The 17,134-nt window shown below is 49.8% G+C and overlaps 1 protein-coding gene across 1 annotated transcript in view; it reads left to right on the forward strand.

Annotated features, from left to right (window-relative positions):
• The window catches only part of BPNT2 (3'(2'), 5'-bisphosphate nucleotidase 2), a 143,487-nt gene continuing 126,353 nt past the window's right edge, over positions 1–17,134 (forward strand). The window contains exon 1 of the mRNA XM_078687280.1: positions 1–756. Coding sequence (XP_078543406.1) covers positions 373–756 — 384 coding nt within the window. The 5' untranslated portion in view covers positions 1–372. The remainder of the gene's footprint in view (positions 757–17,134) is intronic.

The raw sequence follows: 17,134 nt of genomic DNA on the forward strand, positions 1-17,134 counted from the left end.
GCTTTTAGAATGTAAACAAAAGATGGCCGCCGGGAGCTTCATTGCTGCCTATTTTGGAGAAAGCAACTGAATATTTAAATAATAAAAAGCGAGAACGGCTCGAGCAAGCTGCAAGGGGAGGCCATCTTATGTGAGGGTAAATTCTTCAGTTGCCTACGGGAAAAGATACAGCGTGTTCCGGGTTTATTTTACTTCTATTAACCATTCCGCGAGCTCAGTCTAGTTTGTGACAAGTCGCTACCCCTTGTACTCCGTCTCGCAACGTCACCGCCAAGCTTATCTGGTGAACGGCACCGGGCTGTTGGCAGTGCTGGCAGCTCTTTGCCCTCCAAAGTGACGTCGGCCCGCCACGGGTTTTCTTAGACCCCCACCATGGCCCCCATGGGCATCCGCCTGTCGCCGCTGGGCATGGGGGTTTTAGCACTGCTAGCTCTGGGCGTGCTCTACCACCTATATGCCGGTTTCCTGGGTGGCCGCCTGTCCGCTCTTTGGCTGCCCGCGGGTGAAGAGGATGGACAGGCGCCGGCGGCTGGAGATGAGACTCAACACGTTGACCTGCGTAAACTGCTAGCTGTGTCTCTGCTAGCGGCGAAGCGTGGCGGAGACAAGGTGCGAGAAGTGCGGGAGGCGGGTGTCTTGGGTGAGAAAAGCAAGGGCAAGACCCGCGAAGGAGCCGACGACAAGATCACAGACGGCGACGTGCAGTCCAACCGGCAGATGTACTACACTATCCACAACACCTTCCCCGATCTCCAGGTATCGCTCTTTGGGGCCAGCTACTGACAGTAGCCGCGTGTGTGTGAGAGCGAGAGATTGTGTGCTTGCATATCTCTGGAGTCCCAACTACTGTTTGATGGTGGCCACTTCCCCACCTCAAGATTTCTCCTATAGCCCACCATGCAAACCATCCTTTCTATTTGTCACTGAGGGTCTGGGGTTAAGGGTAAGCTCCTGAAAGGAAAAGGGGCTCTGAGAGGCCTGTGCAATAGCTGCTCTTGTTGCTACCTACATGACCCAGGACCTTAATGGTCAGGAAGGCAGTGCCAGAAGTACTCAGCCGGACTATCCCTAATCAGCCATATTTGATTAAGTGGGGGACTTTAAAGTGCCATATAGGACCAAAGAAATCTGACTTATAAAGCGCATATGCTAGAAACATGTTGGCGCTAGGTTCGAGAGAAAGACATGATGAGAAGTCCCAACAATTTAGCTGCACCTTAATAGCCCTGTGGAAAGTTTGAGCAATAGCCTGTCAAAGCACAATTAGATGATTCTAGAGTTGTGGTAGCTGGATTAAAAAAATAAACCCCAAAGCCGAGTGCACTCAATCCATAATAGAGTAAGGGGGTAGTATTTTAGATTGCTACAAATGGATGTTAAAGATGCAACTATGTCTGTCGGACCTGTACACATGTTCCAGCTTGTGCACTGCTGTTTCATTTCCAGACAGACCTTGTCTCCCTTGTCCATTGTGTTGAGCAGTTCGTTTACCGTTTCATTAATTTTTTTGTATGTTCAATTTCTCTTGGACATTTTCGGTATAGGCGAAATATCCAAATCTAGCACTCAACTTCAACTGTTTCACTGTTTTGCACAGGTGTTATCAGGCTTTACTCGTTAGCTGCCCTGAAAGTTTATGATGGGCATTTTTAAGTGTACAACACACCATCTGTGCAGTGATTGTTGTGGGATACCAAAGCTGCAGAAGTGAAGTTAACAGGAATCTTAAATATACATTCATATAGTGTGCACTATCAGAATGGTGTCTGCTGGTTGTCTGCAAGCAACTACAGGGAACCTTTACATCACACATATAACATCCCCGGGCGTGCACTGAGTTCCTTCAAGTGTCCAGCCACTTCACAGTTTTCTGCTAGGGAACAAACAGATGACTGTGTCAAATGTTTTCTTCTCATGAGAAATTATTTGACACGTTTCAATAGTGGTGTTAAAGGCACATTATTTGCGCTGGTTAACCTCAATAGTTATACAGGGAACTCTTAAATGGTGCGTCAATATTTTCACTACAATGGATACTACCATATATAACATTCTGAAAGGCGATGATGCAAGGATGTAATCTTGGGCACCTAGTGTTGTGGTAGTGTAAGGTAATGGTTAATGATAGAATAAGTTGAGGTCGCCCCTGCCACTTCCTTATTGCACATGCGAGAAAAAACATCTTAGTTTTATAGAATTTTATTTTGACCGATGGTGAGGTTTTATTTGGAGATGTGAGGTTGTTGGTGAAATCTGACACGCCCAGCAAGTCCTAATTCTGTTATTAGATCTCAAGTTGTGCCTTGTCTTGAAATGAGAAAATTATTATCTTTAAGTTGAGCAGTAAGAACTTGAGGCCGTTAAAGATGAATACCAGCTGCCTGTTACAAGTAGTCTCAAGTTTGTTTTCTCAATGTAGTGCATGTTGTAAGCAGTAAACACCCATTACCCTATCCTGCTGTAGGAATGCAGTTTCCTTGAATCAGCCGTGGCCTCTATCTAGTGAGAAATATATTTTTTTTCCTCTGAGCGAATTTCACTAATGAAAAACCTATACTGGAAAATACTATAGTAAACAAGATGGGTGGAGTTCTTTTTTCTAGGATCAGCCTTTTCTGATTTAATACCTGGTTGGTTCGACATATAAAACAGAAGTCTACCTGAAAATCTGTGGCAGGCCTCCTAGTAGCAGTACAGTCCCGGCCACCCAAGTAATTGTTGGTCTCCTTTCATAAAATGTGTGTTTTTTTTTTTAAATCGGGTATTCATTTTCAGAGATATGTTGGAGGCTTTTAACTCTGTAGTTGACTAAACAAGCTAATGCTACATGAATATTCAAAAATAGTTCCAACTATTTATGTAATAATGACAGAAATATCTCTATCTTGACTTCAGTTTTAGGTGTTGCTACATACAGCGTTAGTTGTGTCAATCAACGTTTGTTACATATTCTTTAAAATAAACACGGAGTGGCCTTTGACTCCACCTTAGAGGAGTTAAACACTATCACTTTCTGCTGTTTGCCTCCTATGTGAGTGCTTGCATTGCTCGTGAGACTATTTTCGATTTTAAAAAATGTTCTCAATCCCTATTGTCTTATAAAAATTTCGTACATACATCAGTCCCTTTTCGGTACTGTTGTCTACTATAGTAGCCCTTTTGTTAGAATTATGTGGGAATACTTAGGGGCTGCTCGTGTCCTAGTCTTTTTTGGTCACTTGAGAAGTCTGTGAGACAGCGGCGAGAGACCAGCGCGAGGAGTGGGGTGCTTAGGAGCAAGGCGCTGTGGTCCGGAGGTGTGCGGTCTGCGTGGTGGTCCTCCAGGTGCACAGTGTCCGTCTACCAGGCCCAGGACTCCCAAGTAGTGAAGCAAGCTGAGGGTAGGTGCGGAGAGAGAGCGAGAGCGTGGCCGCCTTTAGCAGTAGCCGCAAAGTGCACAGACGTGCCCATGGAAGCGGCCCAACTAGGTTGGGTGTGGCTTACGGTACCCTCAGTGTGCCCTGCTCTTGGGTCTCTCTTCCTCCTGCCCTCGTCACATCACCCATGGCCTCTAAACTGCGGCAAGAAAATAACTGCCGTAGTTACAGCCGACCCGTCCCTTGTGCGAGCCTATTCTCACACATTCTCTCCTACAAAATTATGGCCCACTGACCTCAGATCTCGGATTGGGCCTGGCTGGTCGTTGTGGCCTCTGCCATCCGGCTCCGGCGCTCGGATCAAACCTGCTTTGCTCTGCCCAAACCGCTGTACAGCCAGACGCAACCTGTTTCCAATGCTGCCTGTTTCTGCTGTGTATTACCGCTCTAAACCACCGCCACCCCGCTGCACCACAGCCCATGGTCAGGAGGCACAGAGAGCGAGCGGTTAGGTGAGGGGTGTTGGCCCTCCTGTTCTCTTCTCACAGAGCGGGTTCCCTTGAGACAACTGCCTGCTCTGGCCATTCCTCTCTCTCTCTCTTTTACCCCTGGCCAGCGAACAACTGGTAACAGGTCGCCGGCTACTGGCAGGTTGGCTCCACAGAGGAGAGGCGATAAGGGGCCAAAGTGGGAAGGGACTCTAAAGGGGAAAAAATAAACTAAAAGATAGAAAGGCTCAAAAAGGCATAGAGGCATTCTGCAAGGGTAAGGACAAGAGTCAAGACCAGGTCAAGTGAAAATGGAGTGGCAAAAGAAAATAAAGACATAAAGAAACAAAGATAAATATAAGCGGAACAAAGAAAAGGACAAGGCTACTAAGTTAAAGGGACAAAAGGTATAACCCCTTCTGGGCTGAGGACGAGGCGACCAAGTGTGCGGGGCACAGAGCTCCGGAGGAAAAGGTTGGAGGGGCCCCTGTTAAGCTCTGTTAAGGTTCGCCAACAACAACGCACTGTCAACTGCCAAACATAGTAAAAGAAAAGTAGCTGCAACAGCATCTACTGCATCTACCGTTATGAGGTTGGGGAAGTCGAGGGACCAGCACGCATATGTCAACCCCAACAAAAGAACGAGGAGGGCAAGTAAAAAGGTTCTTACTAAGGACAGTGAAGACGACCATAAAACGAAAGAGGGGACAGAAGGGGAAGCCCTCCTGATCTACATCAGCCTACAAATTCCACTAAACATCAGGGCAAAAGGGGCAACAAGTGTGTCTACCCCGAACAAGCACGGCCACCAACCCAAAATGTATTCGAAGTTTTCATTCATAAAAGACGCTGGTCCAGTCTTGTGTGTAAACAGTAATAATGTAAGCAACCCCGCTGCAACCAAGCAAGTTATATCAGACGAGCCAGCAGCTGTTAAAAGTGACTAATGGAGAGTCAGCCAAAGTTGCGGATGGGGAAAACCATGTAGCTGGAACAGTCAACACAAGGAAAGAAGAACCAAGCATGGGCATCGAAGAAAGCGTCCCAACGAGCCTAAAGACGCATGTGCAGGTGTATCCTAAACAAAATGACAACCGGAATGGGAGCAAGATTGAGGGCCAAGATCAGGCCACAAGCATTGTAATAGCAACAAATAAAAAAGGGAATGAAAGCCCTCTCAGGCACTCAAAGGAAGATTCTCTGGATGAAGTGTTTCTAAGACATACGAATAAAGGGGTACAGGAGACACAAGCATCCAGCCTGACTTGAAATTGTAATATCTTGAAAAGGGAAGACACAACACATGCTCAAAGGCATGTCTGTGCTACAAGAGAGCAACATGGGGAATAGAGATCTCAATAACCAAGTAGCCTACATGGCAGCGGGAAAGTCATTAAATACACTTCAATCAGTAATGCAAGAACAGCCCGCATCTCAAATCTATGAACAACTTGAACCAAGCCGCACAACTGCACAACCACACATGCTGGGGCCAGTCACATCATCATATCAGGTCATGGAACCAGAATTCTCCTACCTCACACTAGAGGAATGGTAAGAACTGGTAGCTTCCTACTCTGTAGCCCCTCAAGACGAACCCTCAGGATTAAACATTAGTGCCCCTAAGTCTAATTTTGGCGAGAAAAAACACAAGTAAAAGAAGACATCTGGACCTCGCTGCTGCACACAATGCAAATGTCTGTAAATGGCACCCAACACCAATCGGACAAGATGTATCTCCAACTGTCTGTCCTTTAATTCACTCTCAATTTTTGTCGCTAATATCGACAACAAGCTAGCAGAGCTTAACAATCTGGTCAGAAGGGCGCAAGCAGAAACTCCATTCACACAGACCAACTATACCTGCATAACAATTGTGGATAAGCTGGCAACACTTCCAACAGAAATGGATAACCTTCTCTCTGACTTAAGGGAGGCTGTAAAAAACAAATCAGCAAACTGATCTGCCCAGACGAGAAATGAAGCTCGGCTGACACCGAAAGTAAGAACTCTGGCATCGACTCTGGTGACTCCAAAGCCGACACAAGAAGCAAAGTAGCACAGGGAGGCCATGGACACAACAACGCCAGGACCAAATAACATCACATTGAACCAAGGACTCCCATCTGCCATCAAAAAGCAACATAACCCCATTCGTAAAATCTCGGCACAAAAACGAATCGGCGGAAAGCATCCGACCTACCAAACAGCGGAGAAAGCAGAGGAGGAATGGAAGCAACCAAAAGATAACACACCCAGCGCTTTTCAGTAGGGGTAGGAACAACAGCATTGGGAACGCGACAAGGGAACCTACCCAAGACATGCCAGCCCAGATGAGCGAAGCGGCAGACTCGGATCATGACTGAAGAAAAACGCTGACCCAGGAAGAGAGGCCAAAAATCAAAAGATGTACCCCTCTTAACAAAAAACACACCAACAACTCTGCACCTGAAAACGAACCTGGAGGTCCTTGTGGGGACCCGCATGGGTTACAATAGCAGTAAGTCCTTGTCACGAGTCCGATATCGGACTATGAACTCTGTTGCCCTTCGGGTCTGATACCGTCCTTTCACCCTCTGTGCAGGAAGGACACAACCACTTTAAAGGATTCCCTCAGACGAGATCCTTGGGGCATGCCCTATGATGTCACACCCCAGCGTCCTATCGGAGGAGCAGCAGGCGCAAACAAGAGGGCCGTCCTTCCTTCAGCTTACGGAAGCGGATTCCCCCGAGGCAGGAGAGGTCGTGGCGTGGAGCAGCGAAGGGGGAATAGGAGCGAGAAGAAGCGGAACCGGACAAGACACCGAAACCAGTACTGCGGCGGAGTGCAACGACGACAAGCCGGGAGGCCAACAGTACCACGCTTTGCCCAGCCACCCCCCTGGAGGAGGGTGGCTTACCAAGGTACGGGCAGCAGTCAAGGGTCTTGCGGGTCACGGGAGGGGGAAGGACGTTGTATAGAGGGAGGTCACTTAGGGCTCACTCAGTGTTGGTTACCGGTGACATCTCCCCCTCACTACTTTCCCTGAAAGAAGACCGCCCGTTTTCCTCTGTAACTCACCCCAGTCTATTTCTTTTCTTTTTCCACCCCCATCTACCCACGCCAACTATCAACGCTGGGGAAGTGACCATCCAAAGTCCAGGGGGCGGCCTGGTGAAGACGGGACTTTATTTTCAACCAGGAGTTCGGACCCTTGGAAGCACAACGGACGTTGACTTTATTTTTGTGGCGTGAATTCTTGAACCATATCTCCCTCTAGAAGATTCCTTGGTTTAGGCAACGTTCCTCTGGGCAAGATTCCGGGGTCACGACAGTCCTACTGGCCCAGAGAAAGTCTGGGGAAAGGAGTCCCCAGGAACAGAGATCATCGACGGAATAATCCCCTGGGTCTGGGGACGAACCAATCACTATGCAGAGAAGACCAGTTGACGAGAGTTCTGCAGGTAGCACCATAATCGTGTTCCAACCGGGAGTACAAATCAAAGGAAATGGCAGACACATTGAACAGGGGAAACATCTTATGCTTACTAAGCTCAATCAACAGTTTAAAAAATCTAAAATCCAGCGATCTAGAGTCAGTCGAATTCATTGAATCAATCGAGCAACCAGGAGCGGAAGCAACAAAAACAGTATGGGCTTCTGCAGAATTAGCCGAGAAGGTGCTAAAAGAACAAGCCAAATTTTACACTAGGGGCATGAAGCTTAAACACTTCACCAAACCTAGATACCCTGACCCCGTAATAACTGACAGAGAACAACGAAAAGAGCGCGGACAGCCTTCCCGAACTCACGATCATTCTCTGTGCTACGAGGGGCTCGCAGTAAAACCCCTGATAACTCCGATCCCATAGAGCCGTATAATAGGAGACCAAACACAACGAAAAGTTAAATTTCTCAAGATTGGAGGTGGCTTTCTAGGACCTTAAACACCAAAACCGAAAACCTGTGACAAACTAAGCCTAGCGCCATGAATACCATAAACACCCTTAATCTGTGCTCTTGGAACATCAACAGTTTAGGAGATAAGCTCATAGACCCGGAACTACAAATTTATTTGCAAAGATTCAACATCATTGCATTCCAAGAAACGTGGTCTGACACTCCGACAGCACCTCAAGGATACAGCCTGCACTTCCTTCCTGCTATATAGAGTGCAATTGTCGGTCACAGCAAGGGTGGCCTCGCTACATTCAGCTCCATACCGAGCATTACGCAGCAGAGCCTATGTCACACTACATAGCTCCGACAAATGCAATGCAAGCTTTACTGTAGGCATGGGCGTAGGAACTGTGGGGGACACGGGGGACATATCCCCCCCAGATTTTGGAGTGGGGGGGACGCAGGGGACAAACACATTTCCCTTCTCCCTCCTGAGAGAGAGATTAGCAGGCCTTTAGCGCGCGGAAAAAAAGTGCGAGCGGAGCTGCGTGACCTAATGGCCCTGCACTTGACCTGGCGCCTCTCCAGGTCCCTGTCTGTGAGCCGCCAATGATCCGATAGCAGGGGCGGATTGGCACAGCGTGCAATCGGGCATTGGCCGAAGGGCCGGTGTGTTGGTGCCCTCTGTGGGCCGTTTTTTCCCTCTTGTTAATTTCCCAGCCCACAGAGGGCACTGGACAGGTATAATGAAAAACTGCCTCGGTGGGGAGCGTGTGATGTGGCCTTTGGGCGATGATTAGTTTTGGTCTCTCTTTGACCCCCTGCCTTGCCAAACTTTTGCCCTGATGGTGGGCTGGGAAGCTGGGGACTGTATGCGAGAATCGGCCTCCCTGGGGGCCAGGTATTCCTCAGGCCAGTGAGCCATTCTCACCTCGGCCACCCTGGGGCCACACAGCCCAGAAAAGGTGTTTTCATCTGACACCTCGCACATGGGCCTTCTCATTCAGTGGACTGGTGGGCGGAGGAGCGTGGGTTTGTGCTGGGGCCTCGCTGTGGGGGACAGGTGATGTTGTGGACTTGAACCATCTTCTCACCGCTACCCCCGCCCCTCTGGATGGCACAGCAGTGGAGTTTTATGCTTTATACCCTCCCCTGTCAGGCCATTGCCCCGAGGCAGTGGAGGACTGGGGAGAGCTTGAGTAATTTAGTAATATAAATGGGCCTGGCAGTTCTGTTGCTCTGTCAAGGGGGGCTGGAGGGGGGATTTAGTAATTTTCTAAGTGAAAGGGCCTCCCTGTTGTCCTATTGCTCAGGGTGTCGGCCATTGTCACCTTGCCCCAGTGTCCTTCCAAAGAACAATATCCTCCACTTTCATGGCTTGCGTGTGCATAGGCACATGTGACCTGAAGGTCAGAGTTGCAGAGATGGGGGATCAGGTTTGAGTCCAGGCGTCTGCTCTCAACATCCTGTGATTCTGAGCAAATAACTTCATCGCCCCGGCCCTTAAATAAAACATCTGATCTTGTGTACTGCAATTGGTGCTCATGAATAGCGCTTAGATAGCCTTTGCCTTGGGTTGGGTTCACAATATATAAAACTGTCAAAAAGAACGACAGCAATAAAAAACAAGCATTGGCAATGCCAATAGGTTGCGCATTCGCAAGAGTTGGAGCTATTAGCGCTGTAAATGACAATGTGTTTTACCCATGTGTTTTGGAATGGAGTGGTGGTATGTGTTATGGAGTGCAATTATGTGGGTTGGATTCGAATTGCTAGTTGTGAAATAGTGTGGCGTAGAATTATGTGGCAAGGTGTGCAGTGGAATTATGTGGATAGTAATGATTTGGTTTTGAGTGTACTGGAATTATGTGGAGTGGGATTTACCGTAGTGTGGGCTTCACAATGCTTCGCTCTGTGTATCCTTAGACTGGGGTATGAAGTAGTCTCCAGGAAGGGGGCAGGGGGGGAGAGGTACAGCGTCTGGGTGAGGTAAGGTCCATAGGATGGAAGACCAGGAGAGCGGTCCAGAGAGAGTTTTGGTGCGCAACAGATTGTCTGTGTGAGTGATGAGAAATACTTCAGGAAAGACGGGAAGGGACGGGACATGGTAGAGTTCAGGAAAGACTACTGGTCGGGTCTGAACGATGGACAATGGGCAACGAGAGAGTGGGACAAATATGGGTATGGTTTGTGTATGAATGCCTAGTTCGTGATTTGCCTAAGTAGTGTGGGTTTCTTTTTTCTTTTTTTTTTCCAAAAACCTTTATTTGAGCAAGCATAGAAAATACAAAAATGGGCCCACAACCTCACGGGCCGGCCGCTAATAATAAGGCACAAAGAAATAAATAGAAATGTACTCCCGTGGTCAGGCACAAATCAAGTACCAAGCATTACTCCAAACATATCACAGAGCATATTGATTTTCTGTTTTATACATAAACACAACAAACACTAAAAAGGCGAATGCATAGTAATCAAGGTCATCCCAAAGAACGGAGGGGATGGTCAGAAATCAGGAGAACATAACAAGAGCCCTGAGACTCTAATAAGGTTGGGGGGGGGGGAAAGCAGCGGGGAGAACCGGAAATGCACAAGACAGTATGAAAAGGTTCCGGGAACGCTCGCCTAGGGAGATAGAGTAACATCAGTAGTGCCAACAAGGGGAGGGGTACAGATATCCCCACGATATTCATTCCACTGGCCCCAAATCTTCGTCCACGCCCTAGGTCTGCCCCTGGCCACGTAAACAGTTTTCTCACGAAACATGGACCAGTCCATGTTGTCCTCCCATTTCGAGACCTCAGGGGGTCTGGATGCGCCCCAGAGTTGCGCAATATCCCGTTTGGCAATCATGTAACCCAAGGTAGCCCATCTGGTCTGGGCTACAGAGTAGTCAGTGGGTTCCCACACATTCAACAGACACCGTCGTGTCTCCGGCCGCAGGGCAACACCAGTCACAGCAGCCATCACCTCAAGCACAGCAGTCTAGTAGGCCGCCACCACTGGGCACTCCCAAAGAATATGTAAAAAAGTAGCACTCGACCCACAACCACGCTTACATAACCCATCAGGGGAAAAGCCCATTGTCACCAGACGCGGACCAGTGACATACACTCGATGAAGGATTTTAAGTTGAACCAAACGGAGACGGGCAGGGATGGCTACTTCTTTCGGAGAAGAGAGTGCCGATTGCCAATCTTCGTCGTCCAGTTCCAACCCATCGCCGACCCAAACCTCCCGAAGTCGGACCAATAAGTCTGCCCGATTATTGATCAGCTTCTTATAGATCAGGGAAATAGTGCTATCAGGTAGGTGGCCATCAAGGACACGGTCTTCGAGGGGGGAAGACTCGGGCAGGGTCTCATCAGGAGTCAGGACTGAGGCGAGGGCGTGTCGGACCTGCAGATAACGAAAAAATTCTCTACCATTCAAACCGTATTCCGCCTGGAGGGCCTGGAACGACTTCACACTACCTTTCGAACAGACATCACCCACCTTGCATATCCCAGCGGTCGAAGCCCTTAGTAGACCAGAGGCACCCCAAACGTTCAGAGGCATAAAGCGGCGTCGCCAATGTCATTCGATCCTCCCATCCCAAACTCACATTCGCGGCTCGCCACACAGTGACTGCAATCCTGGACGGACCCACAAGATGGCGCCCGGCTGATCGAGAATAAAGCGCTCTATTAAAGTCCCCACCCGGCAGCTGGAGTTTATCCATCTCAAATGCAGGATTTCGACCCGGTGAAAACATCACGTGATTAATAGCAGACAACTGGGAAGCCCAATAATATCTCTTGATGTCGGGGAGCGCCATGCCCCCGTCGTACCAAGGGATGGTGAGTTTCGCGAGGGCAATACGTGGACGCCCGTCCCAAATCAATTGCCTTTGAAGACTCTCGATCTCTCGAAAGTAGGTCTTGGGGATGTCGTCATAGGAATTCTGGAGCGCATAGAGGAACCGCGGCAAGGACATCATTTTAAACAGAGCCGCCCTGCCCAGAGGAGACAAAGGGAGCTTACGCCAACGGGCCACGTCCAGTCTCAATCTAAGCAACGGGGGGAGGAGATTACGCTCAAATCGGAGCGAGGAGTCCAACGTAATGAAGATCCCTAAATATTTGAAGCCAGACTGGACCACCTGTATAGGAAGTCTGCTCGGCAATGGGGGTAAAACACCCGAAAGAACATACACGCAGGACTTGGCCCAGTTAATAACAAGGCCTGAGTTGGCTCCAAATGAAGTAAGAACATCAAATAAAACAGTCAGAGATTTACGCGGGGAGGTGAGATATAAAAGAATGTCGTCCGCGTAAAGCGAGACGCGGTCCTCAAAGTCCAGTGACCAGCGAATCCCTTTAAGCGAAGGTTCCCACCAAAGCCATGCAGCTAACGGTTCCAAGGAAAGTGCAAAAAGCAACGGAGACAAGGGTGAAAGGGGTCGAAACTCTACCGTTTACCACTACTTGTGCTAGGGGTTCAGCATACAATAACTTGACCCAACCAATAAACTCAGGCCCGAAACCAAATTTCTCAAGAGCCGCCCAAAGATAAGGCCATTCCACAGTGTCAAAAGCCATCGAGGCATCCAACGACGCCAAAATGGCCGGCTCCGTCAGAAGCCCCGCCCTCGCAATCGCACCGTGGAGACGACGTAGGTTAAGAGCCGTGTTGCGATGCGGGATAAATCCGGATTGATCTGGATGGACCAAGTCACTAATGACCGTCAGAAGGCGGGTCGCCGGGAGTTTCGCCAATACTTTGGGCTCAACATTCAGCAGGGATATGGGTCTATAGGATGAACAAAGGTCCCGCGGTTTACCATCCTTGGGGATGACAACTATCGTGGCCAGACGATGATCATATGGGAGAATACCCCGTTCCCGAGATTCCAGAAACATGGCGCGAAGATATGGCGCCACTCTGTCGGGACGTAGCTTGTACAGTTCAATTGGCAACCCGTTCGGGCCCAATGCTTTGCCCGAACGGAGTGAACGGATGGCAGTAGCTATCTCATCAACAGTAAAGGGGGAATCCAACGCTACACGATCCAAATCGGAAACACAGGGCAGAGCTATATCACGCAACAGAAGGCGAGAGTCAGCCACATCCCTCACAGACACAGGGGTATAAACCACGCGAAAATACTCAGCAAAACAGTCAACTATTCCAATCGGGTCCGTCACACTCTCACCACTCGATGACTGAATCACGGGCACCACACGATTAGCCCTCTCCTTCTTATCCAACCATGCCAGCAATTTACCCGCTTTGTCCCCCACATCATACAAACGACCCTGTTGCTCCCGAAACATCAATTTAGCAGCATCCGTGACCATAGATTTATAGGCAAATTGTTTCAGACCCAGGGCGTGGAGTTTTGCAGACGTGACCCCCGATTCCAAAGCAGCCTCCAATGCAGAAACCTCCCCCTCAAGGTCCACCACCTCCCGATTCCTCGCCTTCTTAGTTTCCACAATAAGGGAGAGGGCCTGCCCACGAATCACCGTCTTAAAAGCCTCCCAGAGGGACACCGCAGAGGAAACCGACCCCTCGTTATCCAGAAAATATGCGTCCAAAGACTTAAGCAAAAGGCTGCGGGTCTCGGGGGAGGTAAGGTACCACGGGTTGATAGGAGCCACCCGGCCCACCGCCTCCACTCCAACCTCAAAACGGAGCCAGAGTGGAGAGTGGTCAGAAATGCCCCTGGGTAGGTGTACAATCTCACGCACCGCTGGAGACTGAGCCGCAGGCATCAGGAAATAATCCAGTCTAGACAGACTCCCATGGGCCCCAGAGTGAAAGGTGTATTGAAGCTGAGTAGGATGCAAAAGCCTCCAGCAATCCACCAAGCCAAATGTATCCAAAAACCCACCCAACCACTGTTGGGCCGCAGGAGTATCTCTAGGGGGGTGGCGATCGTGTAGACCGGAGAACACCGAATTAAAATCACCAGCCATAAATAGAGTACTATTAGGGAGGTCCAACAACACACGGCCCAAATCGGAAAAGGTAGAAGTCTGCAGGCCGGGGGGCACGTAAACCGTAAATAAGGAGAGGGCACGACCCTCATAGCGACACACAAGGACAGCATATCGCCCCCGATCATCCAGAATCACATCATCAATAGCTAGGGGGAGGGAAGCCCGAACAAGGATACCCACACCCCTAGAACCCGAGGTAAACCCCGAATGTGCTACGAGGCGATAGCCCCACCTATTCATCGCATGACAGATATTGCCCACCAAATGAGTCTCCTGCAGGAAAACAATATCTGGAGATAAACGTCGTATGCATTTCAACACCACACTCCGTTTGATACGGTCCCCCAGACCGTTAACGTTCCACGAAACGAATCTCAACCCGCTACCCCCCATCCCACCCAACAACGCCAAAACCCCCCACCAATGAGCGTGACACAAGAAACATCATCAAATACAGGATAGAGTCGCCTTGAGAACAGAACACACAAACAACGAACTTCCCAACCGCCCACCCCCCAACTAACAAAAGAACACCCCCCACCCTGCACCCCTGCAAAAAGCTAAAAAGCCACCCCAACCTGCAGTGTGCCTGTCGCCCAAGAACCCCCATTCTACACAAAGACCCCGGAGGAGGAAAGGCCCCGTCCCACCCGCCACCCCGATCAAGACCAATAACGAGAAAAAACATACATCAAATCACATAAGCAATAGAGGAACGTGGGCATACACTCCTGGAAAAAGTTATTCAAGACAAGGCACCAGGCGAAGACGAAATGTTCAGCTCTCTACACCACCTTCAGCACCACCCGGGTGGGCATCGGACTCAGTCTCAGGAGGTCGGTCAGGCAAGGAGTCCAGCCAGTCATTCACAGCATCCGGCCGATCAAAGAAAAAAGTTCGGTCATTGTACTCAACCCGCAGTCTGGTCGGAAAAAGCATAGCGTGGCGCATCCCCATGTCCCTAAGACGCTTCTTGGCACCACGAAATCCCATTCGCTGCTTCTGGACCTGTTGGGAAAAGTCCGGATAAAAGTTCACCGTGGCATTCTCAAAGGCCACCGGGCCCTTCACTCGTGATGCTTGCAGGATAGCGTCCCGATCCCTATAGTGGAAAGGTTTTGCAACAATAGGTCTCGGCGGGGCACCTGGCTTACCCTGGCCCCCCGGAACACGATGTGCGCTCCACTGTGAAAAATTTACTCAGTCCAGATGGAGAGAGGTGGTTTTGGATCAGGTCTTCAACCAGGAGATCAACCGAGTGGGGTTCTGGATTCTCCGGAACACCAACCACGCGAACATTACAGCGACGTGCCCTGTTCTCAAAGTCTTCCAAGCGCCGGGTCATGAAATCGTTCACCCTTCGGAGAGTGCCAATCTCCGTCTGTATCTCAGAGACGTCTGCCGTGAGGCTGGAGGATTTGATGTCCAATGATTTCACCTTTTCATTGGTTTTTGATAGATCGGCTCGAATTAAGTTCACATCAATGGCCACGGTGTCAATTTTGTGGGCCAAGGTTTCATATTGTTGGCCTATCGACTCCCTCATGCCAGAAATGGCGCCCATGATGTCCTGCAAGGAAGGCTCCGTCGACGCATCCACGATGTGGTCAGACGCGCTGGAACCGGGCAGGGCAGCTCCGGGGGACCCCTTAGAGTGGGTATAACGGTCCATGACGTTAGATTGGACCGGACCCCCGCGCAGAGGTGTCTTCGTCTTCCGTGTCTCCCGGTCCCCTCTGCCCGCCATTTTGGAGATGCGTCACAAGAAGATTCACCAGGGTCAACGGACCGGGCACCAGAAAGGGAGGCCTCGGGACCCAAGGACCGCCACAAGGGTACCGCTAGGATAGGGACAGCCAAACAGGAGAATAGTCCAGCCAAAGGCCCGACAGCCGACTCGTGCCCTGGACCCAGCTCTGGCCCGACCCTCTAGCCGATGTCTCAGTCTGAGGCAGAATCGAAACCGAAACTTAAGAGGGGGACCCACAAGTCCAATCCCCCTGCCGTTGTTGTTCAACTCCAAGACGGCCACTGAACCTCACCCAGTCCCGGGCGCACCTCAAGGGCGGAGCCCAAAAGTTCGAATCACCGTAACTCCGGCACCCGGTGTCAAAATAAATTTCTGAAAGGTCCAGGTAGATCAGCCCAACGTCCTCTATACAAATCCTCGTGGAAAATCAGGATTTGTTCAGGATATTACGCCGGGAGTGGCGGGGGTCCGGGGAGCGCTGTGCTCACGCGGCCATCTCGGATGCCCGCCAAGCTCCTCCTCCAGTAGTGTGGGTTTCAAATGTGCTTGCAGTAGTTGTGGTGCAAGACACGGTTCTTCTGTAACACTGCTGACTGACTTGGTCAGAAGCCGTTGCCTGTCCAGTCCACAAACAGGTGACATTATACCCGTCTGCAGCACATTACACAATGCTGTGAAACCAGCCACACCACATGTGCACCATGCAAAGCTGCATACTCACTGCCTGCCTAGAGTCACTTACTACCTTCATTGATGTGGCTCACCTGACTGTGGCTTTACCCCCATGGACCTTATATGGGCAACTGCTGAGCCTCAAAGAAGGGCAGGGTCAGGAACACCTTGACGTAATGCAGCACGTAACCTCTGGCCCCTTATAGTGCTTGCCCGACATGCTGCATGCTAAGGGCTCGCATCAGTGTCTGAGAGGGAAATGAGTGTTGAGTCCTGGCGAGGTGGTCATTCAGGCCACGCCTACTCCGACACACCAGGTGACTGGCAGGGGGCAGAGGCCCTTGATCACGGGAAAAGGGATGATCATGATAGAGTAGTTCCGGGCTCCTACATCCAACTGTTGGCATACAGAGGGCAGGATCCTCCTGATTCACATCTCGCTCTTCCTCTGGGATAGGGCAAACAGAGACAGGAGGAGCCGGGGAGGAACTGTCCTCTTACTCTCATTACCTACCTACTTCTTCCTCTATCTATATCTATGTTCCTTTTCTCCCGGCTATCCAATCTTTGTGTCTTTACCTTTGGACTTTCCCCATCACACCTATCACTACCGGATTTCTAGTTCCACTTCACCTCTCTTTACCTCTTTTGCCCCCAGCCCTCCTGTTGGCACTACCCAGCGGAGCTGGAGATCACTGTCTAGCCACAGTAGTATGTAAAATGGAGAGAGAGACCACTTGTTGTAGTCAAGGGAGTAGGGTACTCTTGACGAGTAAAAAAAAATATTCACTGTTGGCATTAGAGGTTCTATTCTCCATGGCAGAGGTTCAGAGTTGCTCTTCCTGTTACTTTTGTTATTACATATTTTATTCCCAGAGATTCCAGTCTAATTCTTTCTCCATGACTTTGTACTAGATTTCTGATGTATGTGATGATCAGAGTCAACAACATAGCTGGTTGGGAAAGAGTATCTAAATACATTGTGCAGGGCATTAAGATTGCAA

This window comes from Lissotriton helveticus, chromosome 4_1, assembly GCF_964261635.1.
Source record: "Lissotriton helveticus chromosome 4_1, aLisHel1.1, whole genome shotgun sequence".
Taxonomy (NCBI): Eukaryota; Metazoa; Chordata; class Amphibia; order Caudata; family Salamandridae; genus Lissotriton; species Lissotriton helveticus.